Source organism: Phoxinus phoxinus (assembly GCF_949152265.1).
Source record: "Phoxinus phoxinus genome assembly, chromosome: 7".
NCBI classification, from domain to species: Eukaryota; Metazoa; Chordata; class Actinopteri; order Cypriniformes; family Leuciscidae; genus Phoxinus; species Phoxinus phoxinus.
Genome location: NC_136882.1, coordinates 2,428,659 through 2,447,797, shown reverse-complemented (window position 1 = coordinate 2,447,797; position 19,139 = coordinate 2,428,659). Strand labels below are relative to the sequence as shown.

Below are 19,139 nucleotides of genomic sequence, written 5' to 3'. Positions count from 1 at the left end.
GGTTTTTACACTCTTCGGTCTTCACATGATGAGGGCTTCACACCACAGCTGCCGCGACCGCTGCCGCGGTGCACTAACCTATTTATACCCGCCTAATACCTCGTTGTTGAATACAGCTAGCCACGCCCTCGTGTTGAGCCAAGCGAAACTCAAAAGTCACGACACTAACAAACAAAGGCCTCGTGGCCTCGCGTTTTACCAGAGTAAAACACAGTAAACAAAAACAAAGTTTCCTATCAACAAATAACCACGCTAAAATCTACTGAGACAAGTAAACACTCACAGACTGATGCAGGATTCTACTTCCTGCTCAGCTACTGTTCGGACGCTCTTGCTTACTGCTACGCGCTTTGCTCTATCGCTTTTATATTTTTATATTTTATCAACTAATTTTAACCTCAGGAAATCAGCACAGTGCTCAAACGCTTGGATTACTACAAAAAAGCTGAATTATTTTATTCGACCAGCCTCCCACTGAAAGCTTACATTCCGGGGAAGAGAAAACACAACTGCATAAGGATAAGAGAAAATGCCTCTTCTGCAATCTACTTGCTGCAGTAACTGCCACAGACTTTTACAAAGGATTGCAGTTCTGGAAACAAAGTTATTTGCGGGACTACCAAACCAGACGGAACACACAACAGAGCTCCGTCATGGACGCCCTCAGCATACAGCAGGTGAGCCCCATGAATCTACTGCTCCTCAACAGGCTATACTAAGTGTAGAGAAACAAGCCGATCGACTTACAAATCGATGGCACACACAGGGAGCGAGACCCAAAGGCACTCGAGACATCAGATTGTCACGAGTATCACATATTGCCGCAGTAGCATCCTCTACCCCAGATACGGCTCTGACAAGGATTGCAAACACTGGTCTCCTACCACCGCCTATACATCTTGAGAACAGATTTGAAGTATTAATGAATGTAAATGAGGAATCTCCAAACGTGATGAATGTGATCAAACACAGACTGGATAAGCCAGTAGCTAACACTGATGCTAACTGGCGCTCACGGTCGAGCAGACAGCGGCACAGAGCTCAGAGCGCAGCCGAGCACACGACTCTGATAGTGGGTGACTCCATAATCAGAAACATTAGTAGCAGGGATACAGCTACATGCTGCCTTCCACAAGCAACAACTTCTGATGTAAACAGGGAACTTGAGAACATTCTGATGAAACATAAGACTGCAAATTGTAGCAATACTGACTTTGAGTATAAATTGGGGAAATTAGCACTCAAATGGGAAATTAAATAATCATGGTTTTGATGAATATTATTTGCATACGCTCTAAAATGGTTCCCAAATATGGGCTTATACCGTTTTGACCATATGAATATGTATCCGGATCACTCCGGACAATATTCATACAGAGAAAATGAATGATCTTAATCAGTCGTACTTGGAAATACAACTCTTAAGCACTAAGGCGTATACATATAATATTTACCTCAACACTTCGATCCGTCTAGCTCTTGGCAAGCAAAATCACATCCATCTGGCCATAATGGAGATAATTTACCTCCCAAGTGATCGGATCGGAAATATTTAAACTATGCAATGTTTAAAAGTATGGTAGAGCGTTTTTAAGAAGGTAGCATAGAAGATCTGATTTTCAGGGATTTCAGATTATGGATTCATAGAACACAAATTCAGACGAAGATTAAAATGAAGTTTAATAAGAGACACTTTAAAAGTACGTAGGTTACACGATCAGGAGTATAACAATATGCATAAACAAAACAAATGATTATAAAACGATTACGTAGCGTGTATATATATAGTAACACGAGATTAACCAAGAGATGGAGAGAGAGAGAGAGAGAGATATGAGAGAGAGAGAGAGAGAGAGAGAGAGATTACACGGTTTAAGGAATACTTTCAATAATCAAGAGACCAGAGGATGCTCAGACAACCTTAACTAGCTTTGTTTCAAAGATCAGATCAGAATTAGCCTACTGTGTTGTCGTTGGGAAGTCGTCTGGTGCTCGTGTTGTTTCTTTTTGGAACCTCGCGGGCTTCCGGGTGGCGTCACGTGGTCGTTTTGACGCAGGGTGGAAACGCTAAGCTTTCGTTCGTTAAAACGCTGGATCAAGGAAGTAGCTTTAAACTTGTATAAAAATAAAGACTTAGTCTTAGAAACGGAAAGTAAACGGAGAGCAAGGCTCTCTTGAAGTTGAGTTAAAGCTAAGAGTTAGAGAGACTAGCCGTTAGACTAGAATCAGAGACTAGAGTGGTAAACTAGAATTGAAGAGCGGAAGACGAAGAGACTGGAACGATGAGGAACAAACTTCTTGGCTTGCGTCTCGAAATATGAATGAAACCGGAGCACGCCCATTCTGAGTCTGGGAGCCAATCACGAGTGGGACCCTGTTGGCGCCAAGATTTCTTTGTCTGTGATGGTATACCCATTCCGCGCGTGGGGAGGGGCCGGAGTTTTATTCTGACATTATTCTACACTTCAATAAATGTTTAGTAATGCATAATAGGTTGTTTCTCAAAACAGATTCGAATTCGTCTAATTTTATGGTTCGCAACGATACCAAATTTGCTATCTGTAGATAATGTTAAAGCGAACTATAATGATTTATGAGTATTACGCGCATCTATTGGCCGTTTTTAATCCAGTAAACGTGCGTTCTTCTTTAAATTCTGCATACATGTTAACCGTATTTTCAAACGGATTGTTGCATTTTCACAAAAGCGTTTTTCTTCACTTTTAGAGTTCTCTGCGTGTGTGTGTCTGCTGTTCGCCCCCACCGTGCGTGTGTGTGTGGGACGTGCGAGATACGTGTGTGACCTGTTTGACCTCCTGGGTGTAAAACATGTTTGCGTGTGCGGCTTATAACAATACATGAAAGGAACTTTCCCTGCGGGGCGTCCTCTGTGAAAAAAAACAGACGCGGGGTGTACGTCCTCACCCCACGATAAATTAAATTAAAAACCCAGGATACTTCACTTTATCTAAGCACAGAATCAGCTAAAAGCATTCAGCAAACGTTAATGTTCCTGGCAAAAGGTGAGAAGACAATTTGGAAGGCATTAAATCACACCGTCCGTGTTTGTCTGAGTTTAGCAAAATGTCAAGAAACCTTTTAGTCCTGCAATAAGTCAACAAAATAGAACATGTATGCTTTATCTATCAACATCTGGCGATGGTGCTACAAAATCGACTCATCATTCATGTGGGGAAAAATGATATTCATAAAGAGCAGTCAGAACTCCTTAAGATGGATTTCAATGAACTGTTTGAAACACTTAAAAGACTGAAAGTACAAACATTCATCAGTGGACCACTACCAGCAAGAGGAACAAACAGGTTTTCACGGTTGCTTGGGCTTAATACATGGCTCCAAAAAACCTGCAATATAAAAGGAGTGAACTTCATTGACAACTTCAATCTTTTCTGGAGTCAGAGGCAACTGTTTCAACAGGACAGACACCACCCAAACAAACTTGGTTCAAGAGTGCTAAAGGACAATATCTACTTCTCCCTCAATCATCCTTCTGCAGTGTGTGCCAATCCATTCAACCTGAATGGCACACACACACCTGGACACAGTATGAATGACCACAGGACTTCACTCCAGCACCTGAATGGACATGCGGTTGACACGTCACACAAGGACAATGATAACACCACTCAGCCACAACAACTTCTGCTCACGGACACAATCTCAGCTGAGTCCTGCCCACAGAGCTCACCACAGACAGACTGTGACATACTAGAACTGCTCCAAGATTCAGCACCCAAGGACGACTTCCTGGAAAACAGCCAGGGAAACCAGGGCAGCATATTACAGCCTCCGATAACACCAGAACAACAGCCCCTCTCACCAGACACGCTATCTCTATCTCCAGCATCTCCACTTCTGTGCTTCTCAGAGAGAATGGAAAAACTGGTGTACGCTGGAACCAAACTATCCCACTCTTTTGCAAGCCCCTAGATATCAACCAAAAAACGGCTGGCCCCACATCCACCAAAGCCTGCTGGCCCCGCGCGCCCTCCCCCTCCTCCTGCAAGAGTTCTTCGGGCTCTGCCACAACGACAGGGCTCACACCCTCCTCCTTCTGCCCGAGGTGAACTAAAAACAACTGATACCAGCTCTCAGTGATATGTGTCGGGTCCCCGCTATGATAACAGTAACTTTCTCAAATGTTTACAGAACAAGCGGGAACCCTGTGTGCCTGTATCTTTCTCTATTGCTGTTCGATTACATGATAGAAAGTCTAAGGCCTTCAAATGCCGTACAGCAAACCCATCTAATCTGGTGCCTATTACACGCCAAACTAAGACTGCTGTGGGGACAAAAAGTAAGACTGTTAAGTTAGCACTCTTAAACATCTGCTCACTTAAAAATAAATCACTTCTAGTCAATGACTTAATAACCACATACAACCTGGATTTTATGTTTCTAAATGAAACTTGGCTAGAAGACAACTGCAGTGCAACTGTCCTCAATGAAACATCCCCTCCTAACTTTACTTTATGAGTGTCTGCAGAACGGGTAGGAGAGGTGGGGGAGTAGCTGCTCTTTTTAAAGATGTCTATCAATGTAAGCAAATATTATTTGGTAATTACCCGTCTTTCGAATATCTGGGTATTGTGTTAAAAGGTGCTCCACGCATTTTACTAATCATTGTCTACAGGCCTCCAAAATACTCTTCAGCCCTTGCTGAGGACTTTACAGAACTGCTATCAACCATTTCCTCAGAGTTTGACTGTTTTGCTATTGCCGGAAATTTCAACATTCACATAGACAATGCAGAAAACAATATGGCAAAAGAAATCAAAACTGTTTTAAAAACTTTTGATCTGACTCAGCATGTACATGGACCAACACACAATCGTGGACACACTCTAGATTTACTTATCAGTAAGGGTCTAAACATTTCATCGATTGTTATTAAGGGATGTAGCACTGTCTGATCATTTCTGTATTTTCTTTGATATATTGATCTCTCCTGCCATTGAAGCTAGATCTGTGTCTGTCAAGAAGAGATGCTTAAATGAGAACACTAGTGTACTATTTATGAAGGCTATATCTTCAACACCAAGCATTTCTGCTGACTCTGTTGATTTTCTCCTTGATTCTTTTAACTCAAAAGTTAAAAGTGTAATTGATGATATTGCTCCTGTGAAAGTCAGGAAGAGTGGTAGACAAAAAGCACCCTGGAGAAACTCAACAGCAGTGCAAAATATGAAAAGACAATGCAGAAAAGCAGAGCGCATGTGGCGGAAGACAAAACTTGTAGTCCATTATAACATCTACAAAGACACCATCCATGCTTTCAATATGGAATTAGGCAAAGCTAGACAGACTTTCTTCTCAAATATTATTAACAGCAACTTAAACAACACACGCACTCTTTTTGCTACTGTAGAGAGACTGACAAACCCCCCGAGCCAGATTCCCAGTGAAATGCTCTCAGACAGCAAGTGCAGTGAGTTTGCTTCTTTCTTCTCTGAGAAAATCAATAATATCAGAAAGGTGATCAGCACATGCTTGAGTTGCACTGGGGTCAGACAGATCAGACCACAACCTGAGAAAGTAGTTACTATGTCTGATTTCAAAGAAATTGATGGCAAAATTTTGGAAGAAACCGTACAAGTCAAGTCAAGTCATCTTTATTTATATAGCGCTTTTTACAATACAGATTGTATCAAAGCAGCTTCACAGTGATAACATGAAAATAATACAAAAAAAAACAATTTCATCATCATCCACCTTTAAGGTAGATCTATAATATTGTTGAATATTAAATGTCCCCAACTAAGCAAGCCAGAAGGTAAGGCAACAGCGGCAAGGAACCAAAACTCCATCAGGTGACAGAATGGAGAAAAAAACCTTGGGAGAACCCAGGCTCAGTCGGGGGCCAGTTCTCCTCTGGCCAATGAGTGAACAGTGTATGAAGTTCAGAATGAATCAGAGTATTTGTCCAGTTCCGGTTGGTTGAAGTCGGAGAGGAGAGGAGGAGAGACTGGTTGACACTTCAGGTCAGCGGCGTCGACGTCGTGTCCTGGCGCTGGTCCTTCATCAGATCTGGATACGGCCTGGTTCCGGTGGACAGCAGTAAACCTCGGGATAGACAGAGAGACTAATATTAGCGTAGACGCCATCCTTCTTATGATGTACCAAGTACATCAGGATTACGGGAAGTGTTCCCGGTCCCGGCTGTTCTAAACTATGCAGCCTAATTATATAAGTCTATAATGTGTTATGTGTATGCTAGGCCGAAGAGATGTGTTTTTAGTCTAGATTTGAACTGACAGAGTGTGTCTGCTTCCCGGACAATGGTAGGAAGACTGTTCCAAAGTTTTGGTGCTAAGTAGGAAAAGGATATACCGCCAGCAGTCGATTTTGATATTCTAGGTATTATTAACTGGCCGGAATTTTGAGATCGCAGTATCGTGAAGGACTATAATAAGTTAAGAGCTCGCTCAAGTACTGCGGAGCTAAACCATTTAGTGCTTTGTAAGTGATCAGCAATATTTTAAAATTTATACGATGTTTAATAGGCAGCCAATGCAGTGTTGACAGAACGGGGCTAATATGGTCATACTTCCCGGTTCTAGTAAGAACTCGAGCTGCTGCGTTTTGAACTAGCTGTAGTTTGTTTATTAAGCGTGCAGGGCAGCCACCCAGTAGAGCATTACAATAATCTAGCCTTGAGGTCATAAACGCATGAACTAATTGTTCTGCATTATTCATTGAGAGCATATGACGTAATTTAGATATATTTTTAAGATGGAAGAAAGCGGTTTTACAGATACTAGACACATGACTTTCAAATGAAAGATTGGTATCAAAGAGCACACCCAGGTTCCTAACCGACGACGAAGACTTAACAGAGCAGCCATCAAGTGTTAGACAGTACTCTAGGTTATTACGTGTGGAAGTTTTTTGTCCAATAATTAGAATCTCTGTTTTTTCTGAATTTAGTAGTAGGAAATTACTAGTCATCCAATTTTTTATATCAGCTATGCATTCCGTTAATTTTGTGAATTGGTAGGTTTCGTTTTTGAAGAAATATACAGCTGAGTATCGTCGGCATAACAGTGAAAGCTAATTCCATGTTTCCTAATGATATCTCCTAATGGTAGCATATACAGAGTGAACAGCAGCGGTCCTAGTACTGAGCCTTGTGGTACGCCATACTGAACTTGTGATTGATAAGACATCTCTTCATGTACTGCTACAAACTGATAACGGTCAGATAAGTATGATTTAAACCATGCTAGTGCAATTCCACTAATGCCAACATAATGTTCGAGTCTATTTAAAAGGATGTTGTGGTCAATGGTGTCAAATGCAGCACTAAGATCCAGTAATACTAATAGAGAGATACAACCACGATCGGATGATAAGAGCAAATCATTTGTGACTCTAACGAGAGCTGTCTCGGTACTATGGTACGGTCTAAATCCGGACTGAAAATCCTCGCAGATATCATTTCTTTCAAGAAAGGAACACAGTTGTGAGGATACTGCTTTTTCTAATATCTTTGACAGAAATGGCAGATTAGAGATCGGCCTGTAATTGACTAGTTTTGTAGGATCAAGTTGCTGTTTTTTAACAAGCGGTTTAATCATAGCTAGCTTAAAGGTTTTTGGTACGTATCCTAGAGACAAAGATGAATTAATGATATTAAGAAGAGGATCTATGACATCTGGAAGCATCTCTTTCAGCAGCTTAGTCGGTATAGGGTCTAACATGCACGTTGTCGATTTAGATGATTTGACGAGTTTGCAAAATTCTTCCTCTCCTATAGCAATGAATGAATCAAATTTTCCCTCAGGGAGACTACAATGCACTTCCTGATGCGATACTGTATTAGACGGTTGCATAGTTATAATTTTGTCCCTGATGTTATCGATCTTATAAGTGAAGAAGTTCATAAAGTCATTACTGCTGTGTTTCTTGGAAGCTTCTGGGCTTGAAGCTTTCTTTTTCGTTAGTTTAGCCACTGTTTCAAATAAATACCTAGGATTATGTTTATTTTCTTCTAATAGGGTTGAAAAATAAGCAGATCTAGCAGCTTTTAAAGCCTCTCTGTAAGCAATCGAGCTCTGCTTCCATGATGTTTTAAGGTACAGCACCTTAAAACATCAACCTGTGCCCTTGACACTCTTCCCACATCTTTCTTCAAAAGTGTGTTAAACAGCTTAGAAGCAGATCTCCTAGAAGTGGTAAATGCCTCACTTCTCTCTGGGAGTTTTCCAAACTCCCTGAAAACTGCAGTTGTCAAACCCCTCTTGAAAAAGAGCAATCTGGATAAGACTATATTAAGCAATTATAGACCAATCTCAAATCTTCCTTTCATTGGCAAGATCATTGAAAAAGTTGTTTTCAATCAGCTGAACAAATTCTTAAGCTCAAACTGATACTTTGACAATTTTCAATCTGGTTTCCGATCGCATCACAGCACAGAGACAGCGCTCATAAAGATAATTAACGATATTCGCTTAAATACTGCTACAGGCAAATTATCAGTGTTGGTACTACTCGACCTCAGTGCTGCTTTTGACACTGTCGATCACAACATACTTCTTGACAGGCTGGAAAACTGGGTGGGGCTTTCTGGGATAGTCCTAAAATGGTTCAGGTCATACTTAGAAGCGAGAGGTTATTATGTGAGTATAGGAGACCATAAGTCTGAGTGGACATCCATGACATGCGGAGTCCCTCAAGGCTCACTTCTTGCGCCACTCCTATTCAACCTGTACATGCTCCCAATGACCCAAAAAATGAGAAAGAACCAAATCTCTTACCACAGCTATGCAGACGACACACAGATCTACTTAGCTCTATCGCCAAACGATTACAGCCCCATTGACTCCGAATTAGAGGCGAATTAGAGGCTTTGTTTCCAGTCAGGACTTAGAAAAACTTGTGCATGCTTTCATCACCAGCAGGGTGGATTACTGTAATGGACTCCTCACTGGCCTTCCCAAAAAGACCATAAGACAGTTGCAGCTCGTACAGAACGCTGCCGCCAGGATTCTGAGCAGAACCAGAAAATATGAACACATCACACCAGTCCTCAGGTCTTTACACTGGCTCCCAGTCACATTTAGGATTGATTTTAAAGTATTATTACTGGTATATAAATCATTTAATGGCCTAGGTCCTCAATACATTGCAGATATGCTCACTGAATATAAACCAAACAGATCACTCAGATCATTAGGATCACATCAACTAGAAATACCAAGGGTTCACTCAAAGCAAGGAGAGTCCGCTTTTAGCTATTATGCCAGCCGCAGCTGGAACCAGCTTCCAGAAGAGATCAGGTGTGCTCCTACAGTAGCCACATTCAAATCCAGACTCAAAACACATCTGTTTAGCTTAGCATTTACTGAATGAGCACTGTGCCACTGTGCGTCCGACTGTTTGCACTGTATTTTATTTTATTTTTTATTCTAAACTGTTTTAATTATTCTTATTTCTTTTGATTATTTTAATTTCTTCTATGTAAAGCACTTTGAATTACCATTGTGTATGAAATGTGCTATATAAATAAACTTGCCTTGCCTTGCCTTGCCTTGATGCTCTCTCCTGCTGTTCGATTGCTTCTTCTGTATAGTGATGGGGACACTATACTGTCAAAGAGCACCGTCTTTTGGATAAGACGTTGAACCGAGGTCCTGACACACTGTGGTCATTAAAAATTTTAGGATGTCCTTCTGAAAAAGAGTAGGGGTTTAACCCTGTCATCCTGGACAAATTTGCCCATTGGCCTCTATCCATCATGGCCTCCTAATCATCCCCATATACTCCTTAATCTCTCCACCAATAAGCTGGTGTGTGGTGGGCGTTTTGACTTTGTCATGTCATTATTTCATATAACAGTAAAAGAGAATAATAATACAGAACTAAACTTTAATTTTAATTTTAAATTTAAATAAACAAAAACATTTAAATATTTCAGTGATGCTTTGGATGAACAATATATAAAAGCGCAAATATATAACTGGTTTTGACTCAGCTCCTTTTTCGTCTTCTCACCGGAACACGCAAAATAGCGGAGTTGCTTGTGCATTCATGATAGCAGCTTGAGTTTCGGTCCGCTGAAGAGGTGCTTTTCCATGGTGAGCAACATCTATGTTAGAAGAACATGAACATCAACCCTGGGCCGGAGAGGACACGCAGAGCAAATAGGAGAACGGAGGAAGTCAGAAGAGTTGATGGTTGGAGTTGTGATAGACTTCTTCTGCATTAAATTGAAGACATTGTGTCACACTCCTGATGTTGTCCTTTGATTCTGTTCTGGTTGAGAGAGTCCTCTCTCTCCTGAATGAGCACATGGCTGGTTGTGGGCCAAGGCCTGCTGCCCTGTGGACTAGTCTGGCCGTGCAGGACAGCTATGCGAACGTACCGAGAAGGCCAAGAGAGGGAAGAGCTTGTGTAAAGCCCATTTAAAGTCTGAGAAAGGTCCCATCTCTCAGGGTTGGCTCGACCAATAAGAAGGGGGGAATTACCTAGCGGGAAATTCCTCTGTTGGGAGGATTTATGGCTCTGTCTCAAGTGTGGTTAGACATAGGCCTTGCTGTTTGTGTTCATTTATACTCAGATAGATATATCAAAACACACTGAATTCTATGAGAAGGTGATGAGTCATTAAATTAGGATTGATTAGATAGGAGACATTTACATTTAGCTTTGGTTCTATAATAAAATACATAGTATCGAAGACATAATAGTATCAAAAGACACTACACAAGACAGTAAATCATTCACACAGTGTCCTGGGGTGCATGTTCATTTACAGATAAGTTCGTCAATAAATTAATGCAGGAAAGTCTGTTTTAAGGGCTGTGGGTCTTTCCTATGGCCTCTGCTTTTTCCACGTGTCCACATTTTTAACCGCAATAAAACCAACTTATCTGATCGTAGTCATGGTAACCAAGACCCTTCTTGTCCTTGTTGGGGGGATGGGACCATAGATCCCAGAGTGAGTTTTAAAGATGATTTGTTAAATATAACAAATAATTGTCTGATTTGTCTCAGTCGTTGCAGCATTTAATTTGTCTGCTACCTTTTGCTAGCCCTCTCTCCTGGCTTTTGAACACTTTGAGGCTTTCCCTGACGTTTTAAATAAACTTTCAAATTCTGCATAAATTTAGACTATTCTCAAAAAAGAAAAACTGTGCACGCTCTTTGGCCATGGTGAGCAGCCTGTAGCAACGTTGCTGATTAATGTTTCTACTATCAATACATATCCCCTTTTAAACCAACGCATGAACACGCAGTTATCTCTCAATCCAGCGATACTAATCATAAACAACAGGTGTGTTCGAAGAAGCTATTTAGCCAGATCATGATTAGCATGATGATATCATCTTGGATGTGCCATTTGATCTCGGATGTATTTAGCGACGTACGAAAAACAGACCCCTGGCTTCTTGCAGCTTTGTTACCGTTCGGTCAGACAGAACAAGAATTCTCCCAAGCACCTCACACACCGAGTTTCATCTTGTTTTGCAAAATTGAATGAGCTGGTGTTTCGGAAATTGCATTTGTTCTTGTTTTGCCTCCAGTGCCTTGCATGTAGAGGTACTGTGGTTGAAGTGTCTGACAAGCTTCCCAGCTGTAATGATAACACGATGCACAAACACATTAAAACTGGCATTGGCCACCAGCTGCAGTGTATGTGCCAATACAGGCTACTGAGTCCCATTTCACCCATCCGGGAGAGTTTGCTGCCACAATGTTTGTGAATTATCTTAAACGCATGCAGACACTTTCCCAGTTAGTCAAGTTAGTTAAGCTGTGAGGTTGCCAGCTGTGTGTTGCCATTAAGTTGGTGTTAACTTGTATTTGTCTTATTTCGCTTTAGACCTAATGCCGCTGAAAGAGGAGAGTCAAGAACTGAATAATATGGAAGATGAACATCATGATTTCGAGACTGGAGAGAAATCAACAAAGATGGAAAAGACTCACTCACGAAAAAGAGCTCAGAAGACCAAACCTAACAGTTATTTCACTTGCCTTGAATGTGGAAAAAGTTTCAGTCGAAACCGAAACCTTAAATCCCACATGAGAATTCACACTGGAGAAAGGCTTTATACTTGCTCTCATTGTGAACAGAGTTTTGCTCATAAACACATCCTTAATTCCCACGAGAGAATTCACACTGGACAGAATCCTTTCACCTGTCAACAGTGTGGAAAGAGTTTCACTCAAAAACAAAACCTTAATGTCCACATGAGAATTCACACTGGACAGAATCCTTTCACCTGTCAACAGTGTGGAAAGAGTTTCACTCAAAAACAAAACCTTAATGTCCACATGAGAATTCACACTGGAGAGAGTCCTTTCACCTGTCAACAGTGTGGAAAAAGTTTCAATCAAAAACAAAACCTTAATGTCCACATGAGAATTCACACTGGAGAGAGTCTTTTCACCTGTCAACAGTGTGGAAAAAGTTTCAATCAAAAACAAGGCCTTAAAGTCCACATGAGAATTCACACTGGAGAAAGGCCTTATACTTGCTCTCATTGTGAACAGAGTTTTGCTCATAAACACATCCTTGATTCCCACGAGAGAATTCACACTGGAGAGAGTCCTTTCACCTGCCAACAGTGTGGAAAGAGTTTCAATCGAAACCCAAACCTTAAAGTCCACATGAGAATTCACACTGGACAGAATCCTTTCACCTGTCAACAGTGTGGAAAGAGTTTCAATCAAAAACAAAACCTTAATGTCCACATGAGAATTCACACTGGAGAGAGTCCTTTCACCTGTCAACAGTGTGGAAAGAGTTTCAATCAAAAACAATGCCTTAAACTCCACATGAGAATTCACACAGGAGAGAAGCCTTTCACCTGTCAACAGTGTGGAAAAAGTTTCAATAAAAAAAAAAAACTTAATTCCCACATGAGAATTCACACTGGAGAAAAGCTTTATAACAGTTGTAAATCTTAGGTTTCACATTATCATTCACACTGGAGAGAAACTGCTTATTAGAAGAAGAAGAAAATGTTCACGTGATCAGTGTGGAAAGAGTTTCACACATAAAGTAACCCTTAATTCACTTCCTGCTCAGCTACTGTTCGGACGCTCTTGCTTACTGCTCCGCGCTTTGCTCTATCGCTTTTATATTTTTATATTGTATCTTCTTTTATCAACTAATTTCAACTTAAGCAAATCAGCACAGTGCTCAAACACTTGGATTACTACAAAAAAGCTGAATTATTTTATTCGACCAGCCTCCCACTGAAAGCTTACATTCCGGGGAAGAGAAAACACAACTGCATAAGGATAAGAGAAAATGCCTCTTCTGGAATCTACTTGCTGCAGTAACTGCCACAGACTTTTACAAAGGATTGCAGTTCTTGAAACAAAGTTATTTGCGGGACCACCAAACCAGACAGAACACACAACAGAGCTCCGTCATGGACGCCCTCAGCAGACAGCCGGTGAGTCCCATGAATCTACTGCTCCTCCACAGGCCATACTGAGTGTAGAGAAACAAGCCGATCGACTAACAAATCGATGGCACAATCAGGGAGCGAGACCATAAGGCACTCGAGACAGTGGTCAGACATAGGCCATAGACAGATCAGATTGTCACGAGTATCACATATTGCCGCAGTAGCATCCTCTACTCCAGATACGGCTCTGACAAGGATTGCAAACACTGGTTTCAAACGTGATGAATGTGATCGAACACAGACTGAATAAGACTGAATGGACATGCGGTTTACACGTCACACAAGGACAATGATAACACCACTCAGCCACAACAACTTCTGCTCACGGACACATTTTCAGCTGAGTCCTGCCCACAGAGCTCACCACAGACAGACTGTGACATACTAGAACTGCTCCAAGATTCAGCACCCAAGGACGACTTCCTGGAAAACAGCCAGGGAAACCAGGACAGCATATTACAGCCTCCGATAACACCAGAACAACAGCCCCTCTCACCAGACACGCTATCTCTATCTCCACCATCTCCACTTCTGGGCTTCTCAGAGAAAATGGAAAAACTGGTGTATGCTGGAACCAAACTATCCCACTCTTTTGCAAGCCCCCAGATATCAACCAAAAAACGGCAGGCCCCACAACCACCAAAGCCTGCAGCCCCCGCTCGCCCTCCCCCTCCTCCTGCAAGAGTTCTTCGGGCTCTGCCACAACGACAGGGCTCACACCCTCCTCCTTCTGCCCGAGGTGAACTAAAAACAACTGATACCAGCTCTCAGTGATATGTGTCGGGTCCCCGCTATGATAACAGTAACTTTCTCAAATGTTCACAGAACAAGCGGGAACCCTGTGTGCCTGTATCTTTCTCTATTGCTGTTCAATTACATGATAGAAAGTCTAAGGCCTTCAAAAGCCGTACAGCAAACCCTAAGACTGCTGTGGGGACAAAAAATAAGACCGTTAAGTTAGCACTTTTAAACATCTGCTCACTTAAAAATTAATCACTTCTAGTCAATGACTTAATAACCACATACAACCTGGATTTTATGTTTCTAAATGAAACTTGGCTAGAAGACAACTGCAGTGCAAATTTTGGAAGAAACCGTACAGCACCTTAAAACATCAACCTGCGCCCTTGACGCTCTTCCCACATCTTTCTTTAAAAGTGTGTTAAACTGTTTAGAAGCAGATCTCCTAGAAGTGGTAAATGGCTCACTTCTCTCTGGTAGTTTTCCAAACTCCCTGAAAACTGCAGTTAGACCGATCTCAAATCTTCCTTTCATTGGCAAGATCATTGAAAAAGTTGTTTTCAATCAGCTGAACAAATTCTTAAGCTCGAACGGATACTTTGACAATTTTCAATCTGGTTTACGATTGCATCACAGTACAGAGACAGCGCTCATAAAGATAATAAATGATATTCGCTCAAATTCGCACAGGCAAAATATCAGTGCTGGTACTACTCGACCTCAGTGCTGCATTTGACACTGTCGATCACAACATACTTCTTGACAAGCTGGAAAACTGGGTGGGGCTTTCTGGGATAGTCCTAAAATGGTTCAGGTCATACTTAGAAGCGAGAGGTTATTATGTGCGTATAGGTGACCATAAGTCTGAGTGGACATCCATGACATGCGGAGTCCCTCAAGGCTAAATTCTTGCGCCACTCCTATTCAACCTGTACATGCTCCCAATGAGCCAAATAATGAGAAAGAACCAAATCTCTTACCACAGCTATGCAGACGACACACAGATCTACTTAGCCCTATCGCCTAACGATTACAGCCCCATTGACTCCCTGTTCCATTGCATTGATGAAGTAAACAGTTGGATGTGCCAAAACTTTCTTCAGTTAAACAAAGACAAAACTGAAGTCATTGCGTTTGGAAACAAAGATTAAGTTCTCAAGGTGAACGAATACCTTCACTCTAGAGGTCAAACAACTAAAAATCAAGTCAGGAATCTTGGTGTGTCTCTAGAGTCAGACCTTAGCTTCAGTAGTCATGTCAAAGCAATAACTAAATCAGCATACTATCATTTGAAAAACATTGCAAGAATTTGATGCTTTGTTTCCAGTCAAGACTTAGAGAAACTTGTGCATGCTTTCATCACCAGCAGGGTGGATTATTGTAATGGACTCCTTACTGGCCTTCCCAAAAAGACCATAAGACAGTTGCAGCTCGTACAGAACGCTGCCGCCAGGATCCTGAGCAGAACCAGAAAATTTTAACACATCACACCAGTCCTCAGGTCTTTACACTGGCTCCCAGTCACATTTAGGATTGATTTTTGGTTTTGGTATTATTACTGGTATATAAATCATTTAATGGCCTAGGACCTCAATACATTGCAGATATGCTCACTAAATATAAACCCAACAGATCACTTAGATCATTAGGATCACATCAGCTAGAAATACCAAGGGTTCACTCAAAGCAAGGAGAGTCCGCTTTTAGCTATTATGCCAGCCGCAGCTGGAACCAGCTTCCAGAAGAGATCAGGTGTGCTCCTACTGTAGCCACATTCAAATCCAGACTCAAAACACTTCTGTTTAGCTTAGCATTTACTGAATGAGCACTGTGCCACTGTGCGTCCGACTGTTTGCACTGTATTTTATTTTATTTTTTTATTCTAAACTGTTTTAATTATTCTTGTTTCTTTTGATTATTTTAATTTCTTCTATGTAAAGCACTTTGAATTACCATTGTGTATGAAATGTGCTATATAAATAAACTTGCCTTGCCTTAATTGCCACATGAGGATTCGCTCAGGAGAGAACAGTTTTATATGTCATCACTGTGGAAAGAGTTTCAGTCATAAAAGTAGCCTCAACACTCACATGAGACTTCACACTAGAGAGAACCGTTTCATCTGTAAACTGTGTGGCAAGAGTTTTTTACAAAAGGGAAATCTTAAGACTCACACAAGTACTTGCAGACAGGATAGAAGTGGTTCACATGTTAAAAATGCTGTCTTGCTGTAAAATGCCACAATGTAACTGAATGATTAAACATAAAATAAAATAAAAATGAATGAAATGAGAACATTCCACCTCATTCTTTGCTTCATTTTTAGTGAGAGAATGAATTGTTATTGTCTTTGATATGGACTTAAATATGGCTACTGTTGGGGCTCATCTGGTGACATCTGGAAGTTTGTTAGAGATGCAGGTGCCTCACTACTGATCCTGACTGCTAATTGCATGATGGTGACTGGTTCGAGATAGTATTTGCGAATTGCAAAATGCGTCCCTTCTTGGGGAAGGGATGTGGCCGCCTCATAATCTATTACGAAGAATGTAGCAGGAAGGGCATTGCAATCCACCAATATATCTATCATCATTCATTGCCAACCCCTACCTCCCCTTTGTGGTGGAAGTGGATATCGCCACCTCAGGCAATGGAGCAGTGTTGTCTCCGCAGCAGAGGAATCTGTCCACGCACCATCCATGCACCTACTTCAAAAAGCTCTCCCCAAAAGAGCATAACTATAACATTGGTTACCGTGAGCTCCTTGCTATCAAGCTGGCACCAGAATTGTGGCGCCACTGGCTGGAGGTCCTAGTGATCACGGACCATCGCAACCTAGAATACCTTCACAACACCAAATTCTTCATGTGATTACAACTTCACTGTATCCCACTGTGCGTCCAAGAACACTATTGTCAAGATTACACTCAAGCGGCAACCTCCCTGTCTCTCTCTTGAAACCAACACGGAAGTGAATTAAACGGCAATTCGTCGACTGGCCGCTTGAGGCTGGCTGCAGAAGGGAGTCAAATCTGTATCTCCCCCATGTTAAAATGCCCAACTTTACAGCAGAAAAAAACATGTTTACAGCCTGGTTCTCTCTGTGGCTTTGGTCTATACAGCTAATTTTGTCCTTCATAACAACTGTGAGGGGGGTGCATTTTTTTATAACTCACCCGTTTAGTTGATAAATATTTAAAGTTCTGCAAAATTAAGGGTGTGTCCACTTTTGAGTGACAGGTGGATTCCCGCTGATGTAAATGCTAGCCGGTTAGCCGTCACTTCACCTCAGCAAATTCCTGCTGCTGAACTTGCCATCTCTGCCGTGTTTGTGCTTTTTTCGGGATTATTTCATATAACGTTAATTTAATATACCCATTACCTCGCCCACGGCTTTGGATTCCGCCGTTGTTGTCGAGTATTGTTCGAGAGAACAACCAACGCTGTATTCCAGTTGTTTCCTCTGTGAACATGCACTGATGGATGTCTGACAATTTCGTTGCTTTTTGGAGTTTTCAGATTTAAAAAACGTCTATAGATATAAAGGCTACACTCGTTCTGCGGTGCCGTTGCTCTGGAACAGATTATGCTTATGTTCCGTCAGATGAAATCCTGCAGGTGTCTGTGTTTCTCTGTCCATGCAATAAATGCACATCCTTGAATGAGCGCATATTTCTAGCGCATTTAACGTTACTTGAACTTCATAGGTAATATATCTATGTTTTGACCCATTTGAGAATTGAGATGCGGCCAAAATTAGAATTAAAAAATGGACTGAATAATAAAGCTCTCTACGAACTTGACGAGCGATGCCGCACTGACGGACCATAGAATGTAATAAAAGAGTGACTGACATGCACATAATCACGGTCACACACACACACACACACACACACACTCTCAGAGTAATATTGTAAAGTTACTGCATAATACATTTTCAACTAGCAGAATAGGTGTACAGAATCACGATACACAGTCTCACTTATAGCTATATGTCTTTTAACTATTATAATATTTCGAAGGGCAAAAACAGGACCTTTTAATTGGCATTCTGATTTTAATCATCAACTGTCAGTGTCACTTTAGCGCGAGCCCCTGTGCAGTCGCAGACTTGGTACTGTGAGTAACATATAGCAATAGCTCCCAAGCCTGAGCTAACCATGGAGCTAACTCCATAACGTCGCGCTAGGTGGGCGTGGTTTCAGATAGCCATGCTCCTCAGCTCCGCCTCTTTGCCCATATTCTGTTATCCGGGAGTGACGAGCGGTGACGCGAGGCCAAGATGGCGACGGCCGGCTCCGCCCACTTTAGGCTTCAAAAATGCTCTTCAGAAACCTACGGCTGACGTCATGGACACTACGTCCATATTTTTTTACAGTCTATGATTACACTCCTGACGCTCCCAGCTATGTGTCATTCACATTTACCAGAGTTCTCATCAAGCTTACTTATCATCCCTTCATCACGGACACAATATCACCCCAGCACAGACACACAGTCAGCGTCTGGTCTCTTCAGTGTATTACCCTGTAAAACTGTATGAGTTAGACAAAAGAAAGACTCTTCATGACCAATTTGAGACTTTTAGTGTATTGTTTATCTGGATGTTCATGTCCTTCATGTGTCCTCGTCTTTGCTCTTACTCTCTGCAAGATCACAACTGGGTTACTTCCAGTTAAATATCCTCTTCAGTTTCTGTTGTATTCCACCAGTACCCGATGAGTTGTGTGGAGTACAGCTGTGGCAAATATATTGGCAGTGGCAATTTTGTTTCATATCATTGTTTCACAATGATGAGCATTTATAACCCTTATGAGGCTTTATTAGCAAAAACATTCAATATATGAAAAGAGTCAATATTTATAGTGTTGACCCTTCATAACCTCTGCAATTCAGTCTGGCATAGATATAAGATTCTGGGCCAAATCCTGGCGATCTATTCTTGCCTTATTAGTG

General features: G+C 41.5%; 1 protein-coding gene across 5 annotated transcripts in view; it reads left to right on the top strand.

Moving 5' to 3' along the window:
• Positions 1–19,139, top strand: part of LOC307002185 (uncharacterized protein) — a 445,540-nt gene that overhangs the window by 386,611 nt on the left and 39,790 nt on the right. Inside the window, exon 3 of one of the 5 annotated variants that reach the window (XM_079619509.1) lies at positions 11,846–18,512. The exons of the other annotated variants lie outside the window; for them this stretch is intronic. Within the exon in view, the coding sequence (XP_079475635.1) occupies positions 11,846–12,933 (1,088 nt within the window). The 3' untranslated portion in view covers positions 12,934–18,512. Of the gene's footprint in view, positions 1–11,845; positions 18,513–19,139 lie in introns of those variants that run through there. 5 annotated transcript variants of the gene reach the window in all.